Raw genomic sequence first — 24,564 nt, forward strand, 5'->3', positions numbered from 1 at the left:
ATTTATTTGCTTTTAACTCAGAATTAACAGTCCTGAATGTAGATAGTAGATCATTTTGATAGTCTGATTTTTGAATTGTATGAGGCTGAGCTTGATCCCAGCACTAAACAAAAGGTCATAACAAAAAGCCATTAGATCATCACATGCAAAGTGAAGTGAAGCCCTAAGAAATTAGCTACATCAGTGAGAATTTAAGGAGAAATTACAGAGGGGACAGAACAGAAATGGCATTGGACCATTGGAAGGCAAAGGATGTGAGCAAACCATTTTTGGAAGAAATGCCAGGTATCATCTACCATTTGGAATAATACCCCAAATATGAGAAATACAAATTAAACCAACAACACTTCACACTCATCAAATTGGCAAAGATTATTTTTAAAATGGAAATGGTCATTGTGGAAAAAGTGGTAAGAAGACAACGCTAATATATTGTTGGTGAAGCTCTGAACTGCTGGTGTGTCTAGGAAATGGTTATAATTATGGGAGAAAAAATCATTCAACTGTTCTCTCTGATTTGGTAAACCCATTACTGAGCATATGTCCGAAGGAGATCAGTACAAAATATTTATGGCAGTATTCTTTTGTGTCAAAATGCTGGGAACAAAGTGGTTGTCCGTTAATTGAAAAGTGTCTGAGCAAATTTTAGTGTGTTTGTAGGGGGATATCATTATTGTCCCATAAGAAATGGGGAATGAGGAACTCAGAGAAACATGGAAAGACTTTATAACAAAATGAGGGCATCCTACACAGTGGCAATAGGAATGTAAATTAACACATTGCTAAAAAGCAGTTAAACTCAAATTAGTTATAAATATGTTAATAAACAATATTGAGATGCAATAGAATGAGGTGGGAGACTTCAGGTACAGAATGTGATGTAGCCTGTCAAACTTGGTTGCTTTTTCAGTGCTTTGTAACTTGGAGAGAGTTCACTGGGTTTGAGGAGAAGTATGTAAGGAAACATTTGATGTTAAGGGAAAAAAAGACCTGGTTTCTCCCTCCTTTTCATATTCTAGCTTTCTAAGTGGGCAAGCCAAATAACCTCTCTGCCCCTCAGTTAAGATGGGAAAAGAATGCCTACTAACTGTTTCAAAGGCTTGCTGTGAAGCAGAAGGAGATATAGTATATAAAGGATTTTGCAAACCTGGAAGCTATATAAAAACATCCATTGAATATCAGCCTTTGAATTATATAGAAAATTGACAGTATAGTTGGCCAGAATTTTTTTAAGGCTCTTTTCTGATATTGTGTGTTTAATAAGCAAGTTTGTCATAACTATCTTTGGTTACTCTGTTAGTTTACCTATGATTCTTGTCCAAAGAATCAGTGTAATACAGCAAATGGAGCTCTGAACCAGGAAAGAGAATTGTTCTCACGTCCACATCGAGCCATGAATATACTGATGAATGTGATAATCTTCTGTCATAATATTAGCTTGCCCTTTCTCAAAGAGCAAAATACTAATAACCTTCTATTCACATAGTAGCTTTATCAGTGTTGAAAGTCTTCCATATATGTTAACTATAATCTCATTTGACTCATTGAACATTTGTTGAGCACAACTATAAGAAAAGCAATGTGCTAGGTCCACATTTGATCTCAACGTGCTATTGTTGTCTTTTTAAAGAAAAGGAAGGAAACAGGCTCAGGTAGGTTAATTGCCTACAGCCCCAAAGTTATAGAACAAGGCCTTCCTAGAACCTCAGGTCTTCTGAATCCTAGACCTGTGCTTTTCCCACCATACCAGCTTTACTGCTCAATGGAGTGTAAAGCATATCGTTACCAAGATTACAATTGTTAACATGACATTTTCAAGGTAGCTTTGTGAAAACCCCTGATCAGCTACAGAAAAAGTCTTTTTGATGACACAACTATGACAGAACCTTGACAATTCAAATTTATTAATGGTATATTTATTAATGGTATTTTCTGTGAAATCACTTATTATCAGTCCTATTGAGCCTCTGAAGTTCCCGTTTAGGCTGCCTCAAGAAATACAGAATGTAAACACTATCCCGCATATTGCACCACTGACAATTAGTCTCAGTCTGTTTACTTTGAAGATTTTAAGTAAATACCAAAATAATAGCTGGTTTTTGCATCTGGACTGAATCCTACTAGTCAGGTTAATTGAAAACTGATTTAAAGGACACATGATGTCGATTAGCGAATGTATGTCAACTTGGAAGGAGAGTGGTTTCTAATAGTTATACCAGTAGGGGGAGATATTGTTGACCATATTTATGCTTTGGGTAGCCATTGAAATAAATTGATGTCAGCTCTGATGTGCAATGATTTTCATGCTGTTCACTAAAAGTGCCCTGTGATAACAGGTGTCCACAAGAGAAGCCAGCACCAGGGACCTGATGATATTTACCTGGATGACCTAAAAGGCTTGGAACCTGAAGTCGCAGCGCTCTATTTCCCCAAAAGGTACTGTATTTAACTATGTTCTTATGAAAGACAGCCCTCCGATTAGCCTGATATTCCAGTTTGTTGTAGAATGACGTAGAAGCCATTCAGAAAGATAAGAATGGGAATAAAAGACATTGGACCAGAACTGATGATTGCTTTGGGTTCTGGAAAATGCAAACATTGTAGGTATTTTTTGTTATGGTTTTCAGCCTCTGTATGCTTTTGTAATGCCATAATTAGCAGACAAGCACCCAAAAACTGATCCCAAGTGCCAGTTGTGGCCATTCCTGATCCCAGTAGCCATAAGTAGAACAAAATCTTATTAACCTGGGTTACGGTAATTTAAATTTGTCATGATCTACCTGGATTGTAGTGTTTTGCATCTATTTGTAGAAAAAGTTTTGTTAAGCAAATTAAAATTGCCTCAACAAAGCTCCTTGAGGACAGGAACAATTTCATTTTTGGTTTAGTATAACCAGTAACTACCATAGTGTCCTTCACAAATAGAGTTGATCAGTTTCTATACAGGCCATAGTCCTCCTGTATTCCCAAAGTTGAATGTTATTAGTACTCTTATTAACATAAAAGCAATTTTGTCCCTGCTCATTTCTTTTAAATCTTTTCTTTTCTTTTTTTTAATTTTTAAATTAATTTTATTTATTTTCAGTGTTCCACAGTCACTACCTTATAACTTAGATTTTTTTTGCCCTTCCTCCCTCCTACCTTCCCCCTCCCTCCCCAAGATGGCATACAATTTTATATAGGTTCTGCACATACGTGCCTATTAAATACATTTTCACCATAGTCGTGGTGTATAGAAGAATTAAAATGAATGGGAGAAATCATATAAGAAACCAAAATATAATAGAAGAGAAAATGATCTGCTACAATCTGCAATTGAATTCCATAGTTCTTTTTCTGAATGTGGAAGGCATTTTGCCTTAAAAGACCATTGGAAATTTTTTTTAAGTCCTTGCATTGCTGTGAAGTTCCAAGTCGACCAGAAAAACTCTCACACACTGTGGTCATTGCTGTGCACAACGTTCTCCTGGTTCTGCACCTTTCACTCAGCATCAGATCATATAAGTCTTTCCAGGCCTCTCTGAAGCCTTCCTGTTCATCATTTCTTATAGCACAATAGTATTCCATTACATTCATATACCATAATTTATTCAGCCATTCCCCAAATGATGGACATCCCCTTGATTTCCAGTTTTTGGCCACCACAAAGAGTACTGCTATAAATATTTTTGTACATGTTGGGACCCTTTCCCATTTTTATGATCTCTTGGATTTACAGTCCTAGAAGCACTATTGCTGGATAATCTTTCCTTTTCTTAAGGGAAGTCTGAACTCCCAGGAATTTTCTTTTTCTTCCATCTTCACCTTTCAGGCTTTTGAGATGAGCACAGCTTAGTGGATTTCAAGTAATCTCTCAAAAACCATAGTAATTTTCTGCAGTGTAATAAAGTACCTCCACTTTTTTCCAGGATTTTAGGATCAAACTGTTTGTAAACATCATGCTCTTTTTAATGACACTGTAATTTTCATTGTGGAAATCTAAATAAGTACTTCTCCTTTTATAACCCTTTATTAAAATCAGAAAAACTGCTAATGTAATTGACATTTTTGCCTTGTTCTGTGAATGGCTTTAGTGAACATATGCAGTATTTACCTGCCTTTTATATGTGTGGTGTGTTTCTGCCTTAGCGCTCTTTAGAGAATTTTAAAATCAGCTACATGATTTAGATAACACTAGCAATGAGTGTGTGTTTGTGAAACCAGTTAGTAAATAAGTGCATATTCTGTATTTCATGGTCTTATTGAGGCAGCGTATAGTAATGGATAGGAGACTCACCTTGCAGTCAGGAAGGACCTAGATTTCAAATCCCAACATATTCTAGCTTTGTGACCATGGGCAAGTCACTTAACTTCTTAGTGGCTCTAGACAACATCTCTAGACAAACTTCTTGGAGACTCTAGGTAACTCTCTTAAATTAACACATGAATTGCTAACCTGGAGGAAGTTTCTGCGCTAGGACTTCTCTCCTTCTTATAAAAGTTGAGATCCATCAGATGCCCTTCCAAGTCAGGGAAGAGAGTACAGAGTATCTGACATACTGATATAATATCCATCAATTAGTAAACATTTATTATATGTCTGCTACATGCCAGGTACTGTGCTAAGCAATGGTGATACAAAAGGAAGCAAAAGGTAGTCCGTGCCCTCAAGAAGCTTACGATTTAATGTAATCTTCAGTTAAAAGTAGCCTCTATTTAGGTTGCTATTGATTAGTTGTGTCTGACTCTTCATGACCCCATTGGGGTTTTCTTGGCAAAGATACTGGCGTGGTTTTCCATTCCTTCTCCAGCTCATTTTACAAATGAGGAAACTGAGGCAAACTGACTTGCCCAGGGTCACAATTATTTAGGTGCATGACATCATTTGATCTAGAATGGAGTTACCAATCTATTAAACATGGTATGGTAAATCTGTGTAGATATATAGGTGAATAGTGGTTTGTTTTTCCTTCCAGTGATTCTGATCCTGGTTCTAGACAGTGGACCGAGTCTGATACTTTGTCCGGCTCTCAGTCTCCTCAGTCAGTGGGAAGTGCAGCTGCTGACAGTGGTACTGAATGCCTCTCTGATTCTGCGATGGACTTGCCTGATGTAACCCTCTCACTTTGTGGGGGCCTCAGTGAGAATGGAGAGATCTCAAAAGGTACGTAAGAGGACTGCTGTCCTCACTTCAGAAAGAAAACACAGATCCTGAGCTTATACCCTGATTTACATGCTGTTACTTTACAACTGGAGTTCTGAGGGAATAAGATGCACCTCCCCATGGTAATAATATAGGATGCTTTTTTTTAAAGTCTTTCTGGTAGATAATCCTAGACAACTAAAGATAAAGCGCACTACCCACCTCCTAATAGAGGTGTAATGGACTTAAAGACAGAATGAAACATCTGTTTTTGGACATGAATAGCTTGGGGATTTGTTTTGCTGAATTATGTACATATTTGTTTTGCGGTTTTAGTTTTCTTTTATTTTTATTATTCAGTTGAGAGGGAGTGGTAGGAAGAGAAAAAGCATTTATTTTTAAAATCTATACTGGCAGGACATGCTTATTTGTAATATACCTTTAAAATATCAAATAGGATTGATATCAAACACATGAGACTTTAGCAAGTATAGTTTGTGGAGCTTTACTTATTTGAATCTTTGCTGGGTTAAGATTGTTGAACAGGTCGCTTTTTCTCACCACATACGCAAAGTCGATGTTAGCCAATAAACTTTATTAAGTGCCTACTATGGGCCAGGCAGTGTACTAAGGACTAGGGATACGAAGAAAACCAAAAGACAGTCCCTTTCTCAAGAAGCTCACGGTGTAATGGGGGAGACAGCATGAAAACAACTACATAGAAACAAGATACACATAGTATAAATGGGAGATAATCAGCGGGAGAAAGGCACTAGCATGGAGGGATATCAAGGGTTTTAGTTGGGACTTGAAGGAAGCTGGGAGGCAGAGATTTTGGAGTTGGAGAAAGATGATGATCTAATCCAACTCCCCACTTATAAAAGGATTTCTCAACAACACAGCGATCTAGTAGGCATTATAATTTTTGTTTAGAGTGGGAAAGGGAAAGAGTAGCTTTGGAAAGAACAGAAGAAACCATACACCCCCTGGGGGCATCTGTATTCAGTAATCTTTCAGTTAGGAAAGTGATCTTTTCAGTTAGTTCCTGCCTTGGTTTTAATAATTGTCACAGGAGCTGCTGGGAAAGGTCCATCTTCCTGGCTTAAGGGCTTCCCTGTAGAAGAAAAACACAAATTTATCAGTACTGTAAGATTTTTAAAATGTTTTCCTCACATTAATCCTATGAGGTAGGTAACACAAATAATATTATCCCCATTTTTTGGCAAGGAAACAGGTGCAGAGAATTTACGTGACTTGCCTGTAGTCACACAACTAGGATCTTAGTATTTAGCAGGCATTAGCTAAGGGATGTTAGCTAGTAAACATTCAAGCCAGGCCTTGAATTCAGCTCTGCATATCCCAAGACCAATGACTTTTTAATTATTCTGTGTTGAAGTATCCTCAGTCAGTGAGGAGAAAGCACCCACTTGTGTAGTTACAAAAACAACTTCAACTCTTTTGGTCATCCCTTCTCTCTGTAAACTTTAAGCCTTTAAAAAAAGTTTCTGGATTTGGCCAGTAGTTCCTCGGTGGAATTTCTTTTTAGTTCAAGATCTTCTTTCCATTAATTGTAGTAAATGGAGTGAGATATGAATTGACAGTTTATTTCTCACCAAGTTTTGATTCGAAGGTCCTCTGGCTAACCTCACCATAGAACTATCCTCTCAGCACTTTTCTCTTTGATGTTATTTCAGGGTTTATAGACTCTTTGTTGTGTGTCCACCCCACACCCTCTCCTTTTCTGTTGGGATTTTCTTGTATACTATTAGGTGGCAATATGCCTCTTGGTTTTATTCAAAGGACGCAGTCAGGTAGGTTGGGAGTATGAATTTGAGTTTCATTATCCTGCACTTAAACATGTTTGTGGAGTCATTTTCAATATTAGTGAAATTAGTCTAGTTATGATGTTTTTATTTAGTATGCCAAAGGAAAAAAATAATCCTAAATCTGCCTATGTGCTTTATCCTTTCCTAGTGTTTTGTGGGAGGGGGGGGGGGGGCATAAATCCTCCCTAAAAGAAATGAAGAAATCAACAGAAGGTTTTTTGGTTTTTTTTTTTTTAGTCAGGACTTAGAAGAACAGGAATGAAGGAAATTGGATCAACATGTAGCAAGAACTAAATGACACTTTTTCTTGGTACTTACTTTGTGCCCCAGAATTAATAGTTTTATTTTTAAGTGTAGACCCTTTCTCAGATACACCCAGATTTCTGGTACTTGTTTGGATACCTCACCTATTCAGATCTATAGTTCCGTAGGCCTACCCAAAGTGTTTTGGCCAGATCAAATAAGATGCATATGAATTCAAAGCAAATAACACTTAATGAAAGAGAAGAAAACTGGCCAGTAACAAGGAAGTGAAATCAGGTAGCAAGAATTTTCAGTGCCCATCCTCGGAGACTTGATTTCCATTTCCTCCAAGAGAAACTAAGAGTCAAATTCTCATCCATTTCTCCATGTATTCACAACAGAGTAGGAGAAAAATGCAGTTCATTTAAATTCACAGCAGAGTTTTAATCACATTTAGTCTCATTTTAGTCCCTTCTCATAGCAATTAGTGAGTGTTCTCCTCTTAGGGTTCAGAACCCAAGGGTGAATCCTCTATCAAACTCAACCTTCCTGGCTCCCATAGCAAGAACTGGCACCGACACATAGCTCCGAACCCACAACCCATAGAACATCGGTAAAAAGGAACTCACGGTGAATTCTGGAGTAGTAGAGGCCACAGCACAGTGGAGCAAAGGAGATTTCTGTTCCAGAGGGACCTGCAAACCTCTCGCAAAAGGTCCGTCACGCTATGGAAGCGGAACCCAACCCAGCCCAGCCCTGTCGCGGCCGCGGCACGGAGAGGAGCAGATCGGAGCAGGCTTCAGGGACGGGATCTCCAGAGGCCGCACGGGTCCCTCCACCCACAGATGACGGGGGTCAGTGAGAGGGTCTTCTTGGCAGGTCGAGAGGGAGTGGGGTGCCCCCATAACTCAGGCCCCCTCGGGAGGCAGTAGCTGACACAGCGGCAGACCAGGGCTCCCCAAGCAGGCAGGAGCCTGGATCCATTGTTGAAGGTCTCTGCATAAACCCCCTGAGGGAACTGAGCCTGAGAGGCGGCCCTGCCCTGACCTGAGCACCTGAACTTAATCTCACACTGAATAGCAGCCCTGCCCCCGCCCAAAGCCCTGAGACTGGGAATCAGCATTTGAATCTCAGACCCCAAGCTCTGGCTGGGAGGATCAGGAGGTGAGATGGATGTGAGGAGAATATTCAGAGGTCAAGTCACTGGCTGGGAAAATGCCCAGAAAAGGGAAAAGAAATAAGACTATAGAAGGTTACTTTCTTGGTGAATAGGCATCTCCTCCCTTCCCTTCTGATGTCTACCATCAGGCAAAGACATAGAAGTCAAGGCCTCTGTATCCCAAACATCCAGACTAAATATTCTGTGGGCTCAGGCCATGGAAGAGCTCAAAAAGGATTTTGAAAATCAACTTAGAGAGGTGGAGGAAAAGCTGGGAAGAGAAATGAGAGATACGCAGTCAAAGCATGAACAGCAGGTCAGCACCCTGCTAAAGGAGACCCAAAAAAATGCTGAAGAAAATAACACCTTGAAAAACAGGCTAACTCAATTGGCAAAAGAGGTTCAAAAAGCCAATGAGGAGAAGAATGCTTTCAAAAGCAGAATTAGCCAAATGGAAAAGGAGATTCAAAAGCTCACTGAAGAAAATAGTTCTTTACAAATTAGAATGGAACAGATGGAGGCTAATGACTTTATGAGAAACCAAGAAATCACAAAACAAAACCAAAAGAATGAGAAAATGGAAGATAATGTGAAATATCTCATTGGAAAAACAACTGACCTGGAAAATAGATCCAGGAGAGACAATTTAAAAGTTATGGGACTACCTGAAAGCCATGATCAAAAAAAGAGCCTAGACATCATCTTTCATGAAATTATCAAGGAAAACTGCCCTGAGATTCTAGAACCAGAGGGCAAAATAAATATTCAAGGAATCCACAGAACACCACCTGAAAGAGATCCAAAAAGAGAAACTCCTAGGATCATTGTGGCCAAATTCCAGAGTTCCCAGGTCAAGGAGAAAATATTGCAAGCAGCTAGAAAGAAACAATTCAAGTATTGTGGAAATACAGTCAGGATAACACAAGATCTAGCACCCTCTACATTAAGGGATCGAAGGGAATGGAATAGGATATTCCAGAAGTCAAAGGAACTAGGACTAAAACCAAGAATCATCTACCCAGCAAAACTGAGTATAATACTTCAGGGGAAAAAATGGTCTTTCAATGAAATTGAGGACTTTCAAGCATTCTTGATGAAAAGACCAGAGCTGAAAAGAAAATTTGACTTTCAAACACAAGAATGAAGAGAAGCATGAAAAGGTGAACAGCAAAGAGAAGTCTTAAAGGACTTACTAAAGTTGAACTGTTTACATTCCTACATGGAAAGACAATATTTGTAACTCTTGAAACATTTCAGTATCTGGGTACTGGGTGGGATTACACACACACACATGCACACAGACACACACACATAGAGACAGAGTGCACGGAGTGAATTGAAGAGGATGGGATCATATCTTTAAAAAATGAAATCAAGCAGTGAGAGAGAAATATATTGGGAGGAGAAAGGGAGAAATGGAATGGGGAAAATTATCTCTCATAAAAGAGGCAAGCAAAAGTGGAGGGATAAAGAGGGGAGGTGAGAGAATAACATGAAGTTTACTCTCATCAGATTCCACTAAAGAAAGGAATAAAATGCATGCTCATTTTGGTATGAAAACCTATCTTACAGTACAGGAAAGTGGGGGATAAGGGAATAAGCAGGGTGGGGGGGATGATGGAAGGGAGGGCATGGGGAGGAGGGAGCAATTTGAGGTCGACACTCATGGGGAGGGACAGGATCAAAAGAGAATAGAAGTAATGGGGGACAGGATAGGATGGAGGGAAATATAGTCAGTCTTATACAACACAACTATTATGGAAGTCATTTGCAAAACTACACAGATTTGGCCTATATGGAATTGCTTGCCTTCCAAAGGGAAGGGGTGGGGAGGGAGGGAGGTAAAGAAGTTGGAACTCAAAGTGTTAGGAACAACTGTCGAATAATGTTCTCGCCACTAGGAAATAAGAAATACAGGTAAAGGAGTATAGAAAGTTATCTGGCCCTACAGAACAAAAGAGAAGATGGAGACAAGGGCAGAGAGGGATGATAGAAGAGAGAGCAGATTGGTGATAGAGGCAATTAGAATGCTCGGTGTTTGGGGGGGAGGGGACAAAAAGGGAGAAAATTTGGAACCCAAAATTTTGTTAAAATCAATGTCAAATAAGTAAATTAAAAAACAAAACAAAACAAAACTGGCACCCTCAGCATGGTATAATCAGGGCCACCATTTCTATTACTTCTCTGGGATTCCAGGCATCAGTACCCATTTACTCTTCACCAACCCCACATCATTTCAGTCCTCACATGATTCCTGTCTATATTTTTCAACTAGATATATTTCTACTACCCCTATCTAGTCAGCACTAGATGAATTCATCATGTTCTAGGCTCCTGCTCCTCTTTCTGGGAGATAATAGCATACAATTTTTTTTTTACCCAATGAATGACTCTTGATGATCTCAAACACTTGAGAAGTACGTTCTATAATATGCCCCCTAAATAAGAAAATGCATGATACTGAAATTATTTTATGATGTAGCATATACTCTAATTCTAACCTTAGAATACAGTCTACTTTTGTTCCCCCCATGCATGACCTTCAGTTACTAAAGAGGTTCTTCTCATCACACTCTGGCTTAGTGGTAGTTCTTGGATAGGAATTTTGCTCCTCTAGATGAGTTCATCTGTGATATGTGTGTGTGTGTGTATATGCGTGTGTGTGTATATATATAAGCATCTTTGCCATTCTCCTTTCTCCTTTTCTTCCTTAGTGGGGTCTGGGATTAGGTAAGAGGAAAGGGGGGTCTGGAATATGAGTCTTCCCTGTTTCCTGGATTGATTTTGATGAATACACAAGTTCAGTAAAGCTTTTTCTATGCCTATCTGAAAATCCTCTTCTAGAATTTTAATGTAAGTAGAGGAAATCAACTTGACTTCTTTTTGGTTAGGGACTTGGTGATGGTTTTATTTTTCTAACCAAAGTGAACATAATGTTTTTTTTGTCTTTCAGAAAAATTCATGGAACATATCATTACTTACCATGAATTTGCAGAAAACCCTGGACTTATAGATAATCCTAATCTAGTAATACGGATCTATAATCGGTAAATACCATTTGTTTCTATGATTTTTTTTTAGTGAGATGAAATGGCACTGAAATCTTGATGAAACTTCACCTCATTTTTTGCTTTGAAGTACATCATCTAATTTGAATAAGGAAATAGGCAATGACTTTGAAATGCAAATTCAAACTTGAACCACATTTAGTTGAAAATGAAATGTTGAAATGAATGTTATTTTCTTGAATATTACATTTCCAGAACAATTTGGCTTAAAGTCAGTATTACTCATACAGCAAAAAATTTTACTAGTCTTCCTTACCTCCCAACACAAATAGGCTGTTCTGAATGTTTTAAAATTAATTCCCACTGAATTATCTAATAGTTCCTCACCAATCATTTGTATTTATGACAGGTACTATAACTGGGCCTTGGCTGCTCCCATGATCCTAAGCTTGCAGGTGTTCCAAAAGAGCTTGCCCAAGGTAAGGCGTCCCAAGACTGTATTGCTACCTTTAAAAAAGTGTAATATGGATGACACTTGCAAAATACCCAAATGTATACATTTGTTTGCTGGATGTTTTTTATTCTTTGAGGATTCTGTAAGACCAAATACTTTAAAAGATTCATGGTTCAATGCAGCTATACCAATTAGGACACCCTGGCACCACAAAGAAACCAGGCAATTCAATTAAATAATAGCTAACTAGAATTTTGATAGCATTTACATAGATTATCTCCTTTGGTTCTCAAAACAACCCTGTGATGTAGGTACTGTTATTATCCTCATTTTACAGTTGAGAAAATATGATTTGCCCAGGGTCACTGGGCTAACTATACGAAGCAGGATTGGAACTCCATGTCCTCCGGACTCCAGTTCCAATTTTTCTGTTCATTGCACTGCCTTGCTACCTTACAAATAAATGTAATTGGTCTAGAAGAAATTTTTTTAAAAAGAAAAAACTTTATCCCTTCTTTTATTACTTGCCAATCCATACTTGAATACAGAATTTGAGTGTATTTACTATAGGAGTGAATTCAAAGTTGAACTATTCTGTCAGTCTATTAAGTATGGATAAATATAGGAGAAGGTGATATGCTTAGCAAAGGAATGGTGTCAGTGTCCCTAAGGCCAGTACAGATTTTACAGGCTGGTGGGTCAGGAGAATATTTGAACTTGTTCAAGAAGATATCCATGAATAGATCGAGGAGATATTTTTTTTTGCCTGACTCTTAGATACACTGTTACCATGTTGTATCTCCATATTACTGTTTCCATATTATGTGGCCACCCAACATCAAACTTTGAGGCCTGACTGTGGGGAAGAGGACAAAGATAGAACAGATGAAATGAGCTGCTAAAGCCTCAAGAAACCTCCAGCCATGTAATAACTTTGTGATTAAGGCAGGTCTGTTGATTTTAAAAGCCTAAAGTGTCTGCCGAGAAAAGATTGTACTAAGAGGGAAATAGATAGCCTAGTACGTTCACGTCTTGTAACAGGAGTCTAACATAATTGATAAAGTATTTGAAATAACTTGAACCAAATCCTTTTAGGCTACTGTTGAATCCTGGGTCAAAGACAAAATGCCAAAGAAGTCTGGGAGATGGTGGTTCTGGCGCAAAAGGGAGAGTATGGCTAAACAGGTAAAGATACCTTTTCCTAATTTAATTATAGTCTGTGTACGGTATTACCTCTGCTGTTAGATTTTTAAGCTGCCCAAAGGTACAAGCTGTGTTTTATTTCATCTTTTTTTCTCCCCATGATTTTGTACATAATGAGTACTTAATACATATTTATTAATTTGACCTAAATGAAACCAGAACTAATCATTCTGTCTGAATATTTAAAAGAAAAAAGTTCCCTAAGTGGTTAACTTAGAGAGTTCACACTTGAATGTACTGGAATGGTAATAGTACTTCCATACAATTTGGTAATGGGGATGACTGCATACTCTTCCTCCCCCTCCTCTCAAATTCAGAAATAAGAAATGGTTCCTTTTATAAAGTGAAAGAATTCAACAGGGTCATTGTGCTTTAGCTTGGAAAACCTATACTTTGCACAGCAATTTTATCTACATGATTATTCTGGAAAGACATTTCCCTGAAACTGAATGCTCTGTAATTATAATGATCAGATTTGGTCCCAAAGAAGAAATGAGATAATGCACCTCTTTCCCTTCATTAGAAAGATAGAAGACTGTAAGTGAGGGACATTGCATAGACTCTCAAACACGTTGTTTGGTTTGGCTGACCTATCTTGACTTTGTTTCCCTCCCCCCTCCCTTGCCTCTATTTGAATCTCTGGCACAAAGGAACTCTTACTGAGTTGGAAGAGGCAAAGGAACGGGCAAAATTTAGACTAAAGAGGAGAAGATTTAGGAAGTCCAAGATTGCTCTTCAATTATTTGAAATCTATTACCTGCTAGAAAAATGAAGTTTATCCTCTGTAGCTCCAAAGGGCAGAAGTAACACCAATGGGTTAAAGTCAGAGCTGTGGGGAAGCTAGCTTGTATTGTTAAATTTTGGGGGTTGAGTATTTTTTTAAACTTAATTTTTGATGCAGGAAACAAAGCAAGCATTTCCATAACATAGTACAATAAAAAATATGATTGCACCTGAAACTATAAATCTTATCATGTACTACTTGCTATTCCCTCCAAATATACAACCAAGTTATCATGTAAATTTATTTTTTTCTTCTCTCCTCACCCTCCTGCCCTAGAGATGGCTACCATTTAGACAAAAATATATATATATATTCACACGCATATGTATGTGGAGAGAGTTGTAAAATTATTCTATACAAACTTCTATTTATCAGTTTTTCTCTGAATGCAGATAGCATCTCTTTGTATGTCTTTTATTTTTAATTTATGGTTTTATAATAGTCAAAATGACTTAGTTACTCAGCCATTGTATACAGTAACAGCAATATTGTTTTAAGAAAAACTTTGAGTAACTTCTGTGTTGAGTATTGACACTCAGAAATTAGCAAATGCTACCAATCAGGCTTTTGTTATTGTTTCATTCATTGTCTAGACTTTAGAAAGTGATGGAGAAGACAATAATGCACATTAAACTTTGAAATGTGTCCTGGGTACATTGTTTTTTTCCCTTAGAAAGTAATTTTTTAAACATTCACCAGCACACTGCTGGTTAAAATTAAAAGGAGGTAAATTTTGTTTCACTATAAGAAAGAAGAGTTTTCTCACAATAAGAGTCCACCCCTGGAATGGCTGTTTTGTGATTAGTTTAGGAATTAAGTGTTCTAACAGCAAGATACTAGATGGTTATTTCTAAGGGATGTGACAGAAGGCATTCATGAATCAGGCCTGGATGACCTTGTTCTTCTGCCATTATTAATATGTGATGTATTGTGTGTGCTGTGTGTTTTTAAGCCACCAGAGGCCAAAGAAGGGAAATCTGAGGTACCACAAACAAGTGACTTGCCAATGAATGCAAAAGAACAGACAAATATGAGGTGAGTGCCCTTTCATCATTACTCAAGCATTTAACTTGATTTTGTTTTCCTCTTTCTCTGGACTAAATAAATTGACTACTATTTTTCAAAAATTCAGAGGAAATCATTCTGTGATTTGGGGCCAGAAAAGTTTTTTTAGATGTCTTTAGTTGGAAATTATTTTGAATTACTTAGATAGTTAGAAGATACTCACTTTGACTTTTCTAAAAACATGTAAAGTCAGATGAAGATCTAATATGCAGTAACAGATAAAGTATCTGTCATGATAACCGTACTATTAAATATGTGAATTTGAAGGATTTCCTTAAAGTAGCACTTGTTTAAAAGGATACAAAAGAAGACGACTTTGGAGACTAGACTTTGTACCCCTTAAGATACCATTTCTTTGGAGAAGCACACTTTTTTCCTTGTCTCTTTGGAAAAGTTGGCACTAGTAAAATTAAATTAAAAATTAAACCACTATGGTGTATAGAGTTGAATCACCAAATTATTCCTTTTTGTTAACACCAAAAATTGGGGTTTCTGCAGAATTTTCTCCATTGGTCTCTGCCCTTTTCCCATTTAAATTTTCTTCTTCTTCCTTTCCCTCAATTTATTTTCTTATTCCTTCATCTTTTAAGATTGTGAATAAAATCTTTAGGTGGTATTCTTGGTTTTTCAATTAAATAGGAGCAGTTAAATTTTCTTTAAACTGTACCTTTTCAAAATCCAGACATCCCTTGCAAAAAGGCATCAGCAGACCTTAGTTACTTGAACTAAAAATATAATAAGACATAGCAAATCATGGACAAGTTTTAATTACATTCAGATTGTGAGAATCAAGAAGAAATAGCCTCATTAGCTAAAGAAAATTGCTGGTTAATTATTTAGGATTTCCAGCCAGTTCATAAGTGTGTGAGATTGTGAAGGTGGTAGAGCAATTTTAGTACTTATATAAAAAAAAAAACAACAACCCAAAGCTAATAGAATTATTGACATATTGACATCTTGTATAAGGCATTGTTTATGTTTCCTGGCTTTTACTTGAGAAAGAAATGAGTAGAACTCAAAAGATAAAATTATTAATTGCTTGGTCTTCTTTACATTCTCTCCCTTCTCAATTCATTCTTTATGGTGTTGTGTTGCCAGATTAAGCTTCTGTATGTGAAGATTTTGTCATGTCACTCCTCTGTCTAAAACCCTTCAATGATTTCATTTGCTAACGAATGAAGTTCATATTCAAAAGCCTGGCATTCAAGACCCTCCATGATCTGCTGCCATCCTACCTCTCCACCCTTACCCCTCCACCCTTACCTCTCCTATAATGACTCTCCACTGTAGCCACTATATATAGTATATAGTAGCCACACTATAACTGCTCACTATCCTGTCCCAGGCATTTCCTGACATTGTGCCTTTTTTTCTGCTCTTTCTTATCCCTAAAATTCCCTCAATGCTTTTTAAACTCCTGATTGCCCTTTAAAGCCATTTCAAACATCACCTACTCAATAAAACTATCCCTGGTTTTCCCAATTGGTAATAATCTTGTCAGACAGAACTTTTGTCATACATTGGCCTTCATCCATGTCTTTCAATAATTTGGGGATCAGGGTTCCCACTTCCGTAACCAAAATAGAATACAGCTTTTCATCATAGCATGTGGTCTTCATGAGTTGCTAATAAACACATGAAATTTACATTTTCGCAGTCTGGCTTCCAGCCTCATCATCCAACCTAAATTTTTTTCTTCAGAATTACTAATTATCTCTTAATTGCCTAATCTAATGTCTTTTTCTGAATCGACATTCTTCTTAAATTCTTTGCAGCCTTTGACACTACGATCGACCTCCTCTTCTCTCTAGTTTTTCATGATCCTCTTCTATCCTAGTTCTCCCCATACTTGTCTGGTTACTTCTACTCTCTTTTTGCTAGGATCTTCATTCAGGTCCTTCCTGCTAACAGTAGAGGTCCCCCAAGTTTCTCTTTTCCATCTATATACTGTTTCACTTGGTGATCTCTTCAGCTCCCTATCATTTTAGTAATACATCTCTATACACATGATTCTCAGATCTACTTGTCCAGCTCTAACCTCTCTTTTGAACTCCAGTCTTACATCCCCAACTTCCTGTGACCATAAACAGCTTAAACTCAACAGGTGCGTAACTGAATTCATCTTCTTTTCCAAATCCTCCCTTCTTTCTAACTTCTCTATTAACAACAAGGGTCCCACTATCTTCCCAAGTCTTCTAGGCTTACACTAGCACTGCCCTCTGTCTAATTAGTTAACAAGTCCTGTGGTTTATACCTTCATAATGTTTTTTTATATGTCCCCTTCTCTCCTCTAATACTACTACCTCCCTTATGCAGACCCTTATCTCCTTATGCCAGAACTACTTAAATACCCTGATAGTTGGTCTCCCTGCCTCAAGTCTTTCCCCACTCCAATCCATCCTCCACTTAACTGTCAAATTGATCTTCCAAAAGCACAAGTCTGACCATATATACCCCCTATTCAGCAAATTCCAGTGACTCCCTGTTACCACAGTGTTAAATATAAAATCCTCTCTTTGGTTTTCAAAGCCCTTGCTCTTCCTCTCATCATCTCTGCCTCTAGTCTTCCTTCAGGTCTCAGTTAAAGACCCACTTTCTGTAAGCCTATACTTGTCCTTATAAGCCCTCCCTCTGAGATTAGCACCATGTCTGTGTGTGTGTGCGTGCACATGCATGTTGTTTGCACATAGTTATTTTCATGTTGTCTCTCTCATTAGACTATAAGTTTTTTTAGAGCAGGGACTGGGTTTTGTTTCTATTGTTACTAGGTTGGTTTTGTCTTTATTTGTATCCCTAGTCTTAGCTCAGTGCCTAGTACATAGTAGGTACTTAATAAATTGCTAGTTGACTGACTGACTGGTGGCAAAGCCTCTAGTGGTAAGCCTTTTCCAACTTAGATTGTTCCTAAAATGACAGACACACAAACCATCGCTGGACCCATACTCAAAGCCTTTCAGGCTTAGCAGAATCTCCCAAAGCCTGGGCTCACTGGTATAACCTATAAATTCCCAGGTCACCTCTATGTCAGAGTGAGTAATTAGAACTCTTGTGGAGATTTATATACGTACTGTCATGGACTGTTTTGTATTGTCGTAATTTGTTTATACGTTGCATTTCTCTACTCATCTTGAAGTACTGTGATGGGAGGGATTAGGTCTGATTTAATCTTTTGTATATCTTCTAGTTCCTAATACAAAGCTGTTTAGAAAATGAAGTGCAGCATTTGCTTATTTTAATCAAAAATATATTGGACTTTTTTTTCCATCCATAGTATAAATCAATTCCTAAAGTATTTCCTAAATTACCCTTGAGCAACTTAGCAGCATATTTTGACCTAGTAGAAAACATGCTAAACTTGTTTGTAACAGATAAGTGCATACTGTCTCTCCCAGTTATTTGTTTTTATAAAGCCCAGATTCCTGAGCCCAAGAATCTCTCCATAGTCAATTTTATTTTCTAGTTTTATCTCATATCAATCTCCTTTGTCTCCTTGGTTGTAGTCACATTGGACTACTCCACCTGTCCTTGCTCTTATCCTACCCTTTTCCATTCCTTTACTCATAGTGTCTTCCCTTGACCCTGTCCCTGTCTCCTCCCATGTCCCTGGTCTCCACCTACTGCAATACTTCTTATCCCTAAAGCTTCCACAGCCTCCTTTGAGTCTCTTTTCCTCTCCTTTAATTTCTCACAACCCTGTGTCTCTGTCCTATGCATGCATTGTATTTCAGCATATTCCTGTCTTATTTTTCTGTCTCTTTTCTCTTTCTGATGGCTAATTTCTTGAGGTCTTCTTCATCTTTGTTTCCTTAGTACCTAGTATAGTGCCTTAAATAGAGTAGGAATTTAGTACATTCTTGTTTAAGTACTAAAAAGTTTTTCCTGAATCACATTTTTTTCCTAACCACGTCATGTACACAAACATATACATACACACACACACCACTCAGTAAACTCTAGTGGCTCTCCTTTACTTCGAGGATCAAGTGGCAACTCCTCTGTTTAAAATTTAAATTTAATTTAAATATAAATTCTAATTTAAAATTCACAACCTGAACCCTTTGTTTCTTTCTCCTTACACGAGTCCTCTCCACACTGTCCAGACATACTGGTCTGTTTGCTGTTCTTTTCTCCATGCCTTGAGTGTTTTCTCTCCTCCCTTCTCCTTCCCTCCTCCCTTCTCCTTCCCTCCATTTGCTAGAATCCTTGACTTCTTGTAAGACTCATTTCAAACGCTGCTTTCTGCCGGTTTTTCCCATCGCCATCCCCCAGATGCTGGTACTTTCCCCTCTAAGATTGCTTTCCATGTATTCCTTATCTCTCTTGTATATACCTTTTTAAGCACATATCATTTCTTCCATTAGACTATGAGATCCTTGAAGGTAGAAAATGTTTTTGCCTTTCTTTGTATCCTCTGTGTTTAGCACAGCATGGTAAGCATTTAATAAATGCTAATTTTTTTCCTATTTAATTTTTTATTTTTTCTCAATTACATGCAAAAACAATTTTAACCTTCTTTTTTTCAGATTTTAAGTTGCAAATTCTCTTCCTCCCCTCATTGACAAAGCAAGCGGTTTGACATAGGTTATACATGTATAATCATGCAAAACACATTTCAATGTAAGTCATGTTGTGAAAGAAAATATAGACGATAAAGAAAGTAAAGAAAAATTACCTTCAGTCTGCATTCAGGCTTCACCAGTTCTTTCTGTGGAAACATCCTAAGTTCTTCAGAATCGTCTTGGATCATTGTATTGCTGAGAATAGCTGTTAAATAAGTGCTAACATTGATTGTTGCATAGGCCAACTGAAAATGATTCATCTAGTGATGAGGACTCCCAGGAGCTTAAAGATTCCCTCAAGATTGATCCTGTCCCAGTAGAACACCTGAGCCATGGAAGCACTACTTCTTATAAGAAGTCACTTAGACTTTCTTCAGACCAAATCGTAAGTCGTCTGTATGTAGTGTGTGTTGTAATAGTGTACTTTATTTAGCACTTTAAATTTTACAAAGTATGTTCAGGACAATAGCCCTATGAAGGAATTGGTGAATCGTTATTCCCATTTTATAGAGGAAGATACTGAGGTTTAAGCTGGTTAAGTAAGTTGCCTAGTCATACAGCTAATAAATATCAAAGCAGTGATTTGAACTGAGGTCCTATGAGACCAAGACAAGTGTTTTTGTCCATCATGCCAGGTGGCACAAACACACACGCACATACACACACACACACGTGTGTATATATGTTATATGTTTTTTAAGGAAAATTTTACAAATAATATATTCAGTCATGTAATTCATCACTCTCATTTCTTACTCCCTTAAATTTTCTTCTCCTAGGTATTTTGACTATAAAATAGGGAAGGAAAAGCATGTGAATAATTTTCACTTAAATATATGAACGTTCTTCTGGCGTCAGGAGAGAGGTTTTACCTAGGAGCTATGGTGCATAGATATCCAGGGGGGAAAGGCTTTCCCTCACCCCTGCCAGGGGGAACAAGAATGACTGTCCTAAAATAAAGACAGATTATTCATTTTGAAGACTAATAATTTTACCTAACAAGTAGTTGTTGAGCATATATTGTGTTCCTCAGCTGATGCTAAGCCCTATGGAGGATACAAAAGCATACTGATTCTCAAGGATAATTGAAAAGATGAGACTAATGCACTTGAAATAATTAGAAAATGATGCCAGACAAGAGGCATTTAAGTGCCTAATGGTGTGACAGAGATTAAAGACAACAAGAATTTAAAGTAAGGAAGTTGATATCCTTGAGGGTTGGATAGTTGGACAAAGCTGCAGAGGAAAGGTAGGACATTCCACTGAGCCTTGAAAAGAAATAAGCTTTGGCTAAAGGGAAGGGAAGCACTTCAGGCAATGGGAACAAAATTAACCAGGGCACAAAGTTGTGAATGATAGAGCAGTGAAAAGACCAGCCTAACAAAATCAGAGAGTTAGGTTATTTATGCTGGGAATTTGTTGGAAATAAGATTGGATGGGATGAGCAGTTTGAATTGTGGATAGCCCCTGAATATCAAGTAGAGAAACACAGTTTGATGTTGTAGGTAATAGGGAGCAATGGAAAGTTTTTAACATAAAGTGTGAAATGATGAAAATTTCTTAAGGGTTTCAAAACTTTAACCACTGAGCATGCCCAGGAATTTCTTAGCTCCTTAAAGGAAAAACCATTAGGGAGCAGAGGTACAGGTAAGCTGGAACAGAGGAGAGGGAAATTGATAATCTTTGGATATGAGAGCTTCAATTCATTGACTTTCAGAGTGAGAAGGAACTTTGTAGATCTTCTAGTACAACTCGCTGTCTAGATAAAACACACTGAGTCTCAGAGAGGTTAAGAGACTTCCCAGGGGGTCACACAGCATGATTAGAGAAGAGCCCATGCTAGAACCAGAATCTCCTGGGTCCCATCTGTAGGAAGTATGCTCTGGCCTCTGGCATATAAATGTCATACTTCCCTATCTTAGAATCTTGTAGATTCTAACAAAATTGACTTCTCCCCCACCAAAGAAAATCCCGCCCTTGTTCTAAAAGCAGGTAAAGATTTGTTTATGTTGAAGTAAAAATGGGGAATTTATGTTGTAAGAAGAAAAATCATTTATTCTCCTCAAAATTGAATAGAGGAAATTCAATGGCTTGAGTAAAAATGTGGTAAATTTTAAAAAGTTATCCTGCAGAAAATGTAAATTATTACCAGCCTGTGAGATCATTTAAAGATGGTTGACTCACAAGAGACACTGAGCATCAGTAGCGCCTGTAGTACACAGAGTTCTTGTTTTTTTCTCCCACATTTTTGCTACAGTTCTCATCCACAGCTTGACTTGATTTAGGTCCAGACTTACCCTGTCTTAGTCTTGCCTTCAAGTCCTGCACTACATGACTGCTGTTGAGTGTAACTGTAATTTTTACCAGGACCTATACTGTGTGTGGGCACCCAGGTGGCACGATGGGTGGAGTACAGGCCTGGAGTCAAGAAGACTCATTTTCCTCAGTTCAAATCTGACCTCAGACACTTACTAGCTATGTGATGCTGAGCAAGTTGCTTCACTCTGTTTGCCTCAGTTGCTCATCGGTAAAATGAGCTGGAGAAAGAAATGATGAAGCACTCCAGTGTCTTTGCCAAGAAAACCCCAAATGTGGTCAGAAAGAGACCCCACACATCACTGAGTTCAACCTACTCATTTTACAGACAAAGGAAATGAGGCTGAGAGAGTTTAAGTCATTTCCTCAAGGTCAGGTCACACAGGATCAAAGGTGGGATTTGAACCCAGCTTCTGTGATTCCAGAATCAGTGTATGCCATGCTCCCTCTATTTGTACTTCCTGGCATCACTATGGTGATTCTTATATAAGTAAACCTATTTTCTTCTTTAATAAATATAACTGCTTTTGCATTTCTGCATTGGGCAGCATGGCACATATCTTTGGCCATAGGAAAGGCTGATTGTGACTTTTTATTATGCTTCAATATTTCAAGGATATCCAATTTCATCAATGTGTCTACTCCCTCCATGAATGCAGATTGCAGCCCCTCTTCGACTTGACAAGACTTACAAGGTTACTGGGGCTGAAAAGTGACCAACCTGGTGACAACCTGGTGATGAGTGTCTTTGAACTTAGATCAGTGCTCAGATAATTGACCTGCCAGGGAGCTTACTCACCTCCTCCCCTTGCCTAGCCTTTGAGAACCTCCATAGCAGTCAATATCAGTTAATCAGCATTCATTAAGCACTTACTGCTTTGGAGGCACCATGCTTAACAATGAGACCACAAAAAGGCAATAATGATGAGTACTCTAGTGGACAAATATTGCATACTAGAGGAAATGTTTCCACTTCACTAAAGCTATTTTGTGCATTTGTATGTCTGAATCTAAACCACACAGATATATTTAACCACTTCTCCCCCTGCTTTTATAAAGGCAAAACTGAAGCTTCAGGATGGTCCAAATGATGTGGTATTTAGCATTACAACCCAGTATCAAGGCACATGTCGCTGTGCAGGAACCATTTACCTATGGAACTGGAATGACAAGATCATAATTTCGGATATCGATGGAACAATAACCAAGCAAGTAGAATAAAATGGTTTGGGAGTTGGGGAGACTGGGAGTTATTGTTATGGGCAACTTCTGACCTAGTGACTCTTTGGACTCGCTGTCGGTAATGAGCAGCACTTCAGAGAGCTGTGAAGCCTGGAGAGATCACAGATGCTGTTCCAAGCGTGTGACCTTTTATATTGAATCTAGAGAGGTTAGAAGGATGTGATTATAAGGAATCTGGTGTGAAGTTCTCACTTAGATTTAACATCTGGATCTCCTGAGTATGATTTCAGGGTTTAAAATCACTTCAATGGAGATCCACTTTGCAAATGACTTCCTTATCCTTTTAAAGTATGTTAGTGAAATCACCTTGATTACTTTTTTGGTCCTTCTAGGCAGCTGTCAGGCTGTTCTTTGGATGAAGCAGTTGGCTGCCTCCAAAATCTGCATTTTGTATTGCTGATGGATTTTTTTTTGGGGGGTGGGAGGAGTGTTTGGGGAAGGGAATGGACCATCATTTAGACAGATTTTCAGCTTTCTATAATTAAATAATTTTACCTATATTATATGTAATTGTATTTCTGTCATCATGTAATTCATCCTTCATTTAGGTGTTCCTTTCTTTTGCTTGTTTTCTTCTTAGGTCTGATGCTTTAGGGCAGATTCTCCCACAACTAGGCAAAGACTGGACTCATCAGGGCATAGCAAAACTCTACCATTCCATTAATGAGTACGTATTCCTTCTGGCATGGGAAGGAGCTCTGGGAACCTAGAATTGCTTTGGCTTACCCTTTTAAGCAGTAGAATAATCAACAAATGTAAATTGTTTGTAGCAGGTGATTCCACTTTAAAATTTAAATAGAACTTCCTTGTGCTTTTGGAAGATGATAGGTATCCAAATACACAGACACTCAAGCTCCTCAGGCTTCCTTTTAATTTCCTACTCCTTTCTTTCCTTGTAGGATCATGAAGTCATATAGAGAGAGCTAGAATGGACCTTAGAGATTAAGTTCCTCCTCCTCCTCATCTCATAAATGAGGAAACAAGGCACAGTGAGGTCCAATGATATGCATGTGATATGATATGATATGATATGATATGTCACACCTCTAGTGAATTTGGGAGGCAGGATTTGAACTCAGATTTTACTGTGTCTGGGTCCAGCACTCTCATCATTGTGCCACCTAGTTGCTTTCCCCTATATCCCATCCCATATATACACATACACTTTTCTTTCAAAACTTTCTCTGTTAATGCTTTTCCAGGGCAAAGGTCAGGATCAGTAAATCAGTAATGTAATGGTAGCATGTGCCATGTCTCATTGCTAGTGCTACCCCATTTTTGATTCTCAGATGTGGTGATAATTTGTCAGGAGTAAATGGTCGCCTTGTAATTTCTACAGCTGCATGTGCTTTTGAATCTGTTGGGTTATGGCAGGGAGCCCTTTGCATAGGAAAGTTGAGGATTCCTCAGCGTAGAGTAAAAAGTACCAGGATATGAGTATGGAAAAATGTTTGTATTGAGGTTTAGGCTTACACATTTCCATTTCACAGCTCAGATACTATAAGCTTTACACACACACACACACACACACACACACACACACACCTTTTATCCATCAAGACAGAATCATCACAAATAGCAAT

The 24,564-nt window shown here is 38.1% G+C and overlaps 1 protein-coding gene across 4 annotated transcripts in view; it reads left to right on the plus strand.

Annotated features, from left to right (window-relative positions):
* The window catches only part of LPIN2 (lipin 2), a 101,809-nt gene that overhangs the window by 72,091 nt on the left and 5,154 nt on the right, over positions 1-24,564 (plus strand). For all 4 annotated transcript variants that reach the window (XM_072604314.1, XM_072604315.1, XM_072604313.1 and 1 more), the window contains exons 8-16: positions 2,337-2,436; positions 4,956-5,143; positions 11,304-11,397; positions 11,768-11,837; positions 12,908-12,997; positions 14,752-14,834; positions 19,664-19,808; positions 22,799-22,947; positions 23,562-23,648. In XM_072604314.1, the coding sequence (XP_072460415.1) occupies positions 2,337-2,436; positions 4,956-5,143; positions 11,304-11,397; positions 11,768-11,837; positions 12,908-12,997; positions 14,752-14,834; positions 19,664-19,808; positions 22,799-22,947; positions 23,562-23,648 (1,006 nt within the window). The remainder of the gene's footprint in view (positions 1-2,336; positions 2,437-4,955; positions 5,144-11,303; positions 11,398-11,767; positions 11,838-12,907; positions 12,998-14,751; positions 14,835-19,663; positions 19,809-22,798; positions 22,948-23,561; positions 23,649-24,564) is intronic.

The sequence above is a fragment of the Notamacropus eugenii genome, chromosome 4, assembly GCF_028372415.1.
Source record: "Notamacropus eugenii isolate mMacEug1 chromosome 4, mMacEug1.pri_v2, whole genome shotgun sequence".
NCBI classification, from domain to species: Eukaryota; Metazoa; Chordata; class Mammalia; order Diprotodontia; family Macropodidae; genus Notamacropus; species Notamacropus eugenii.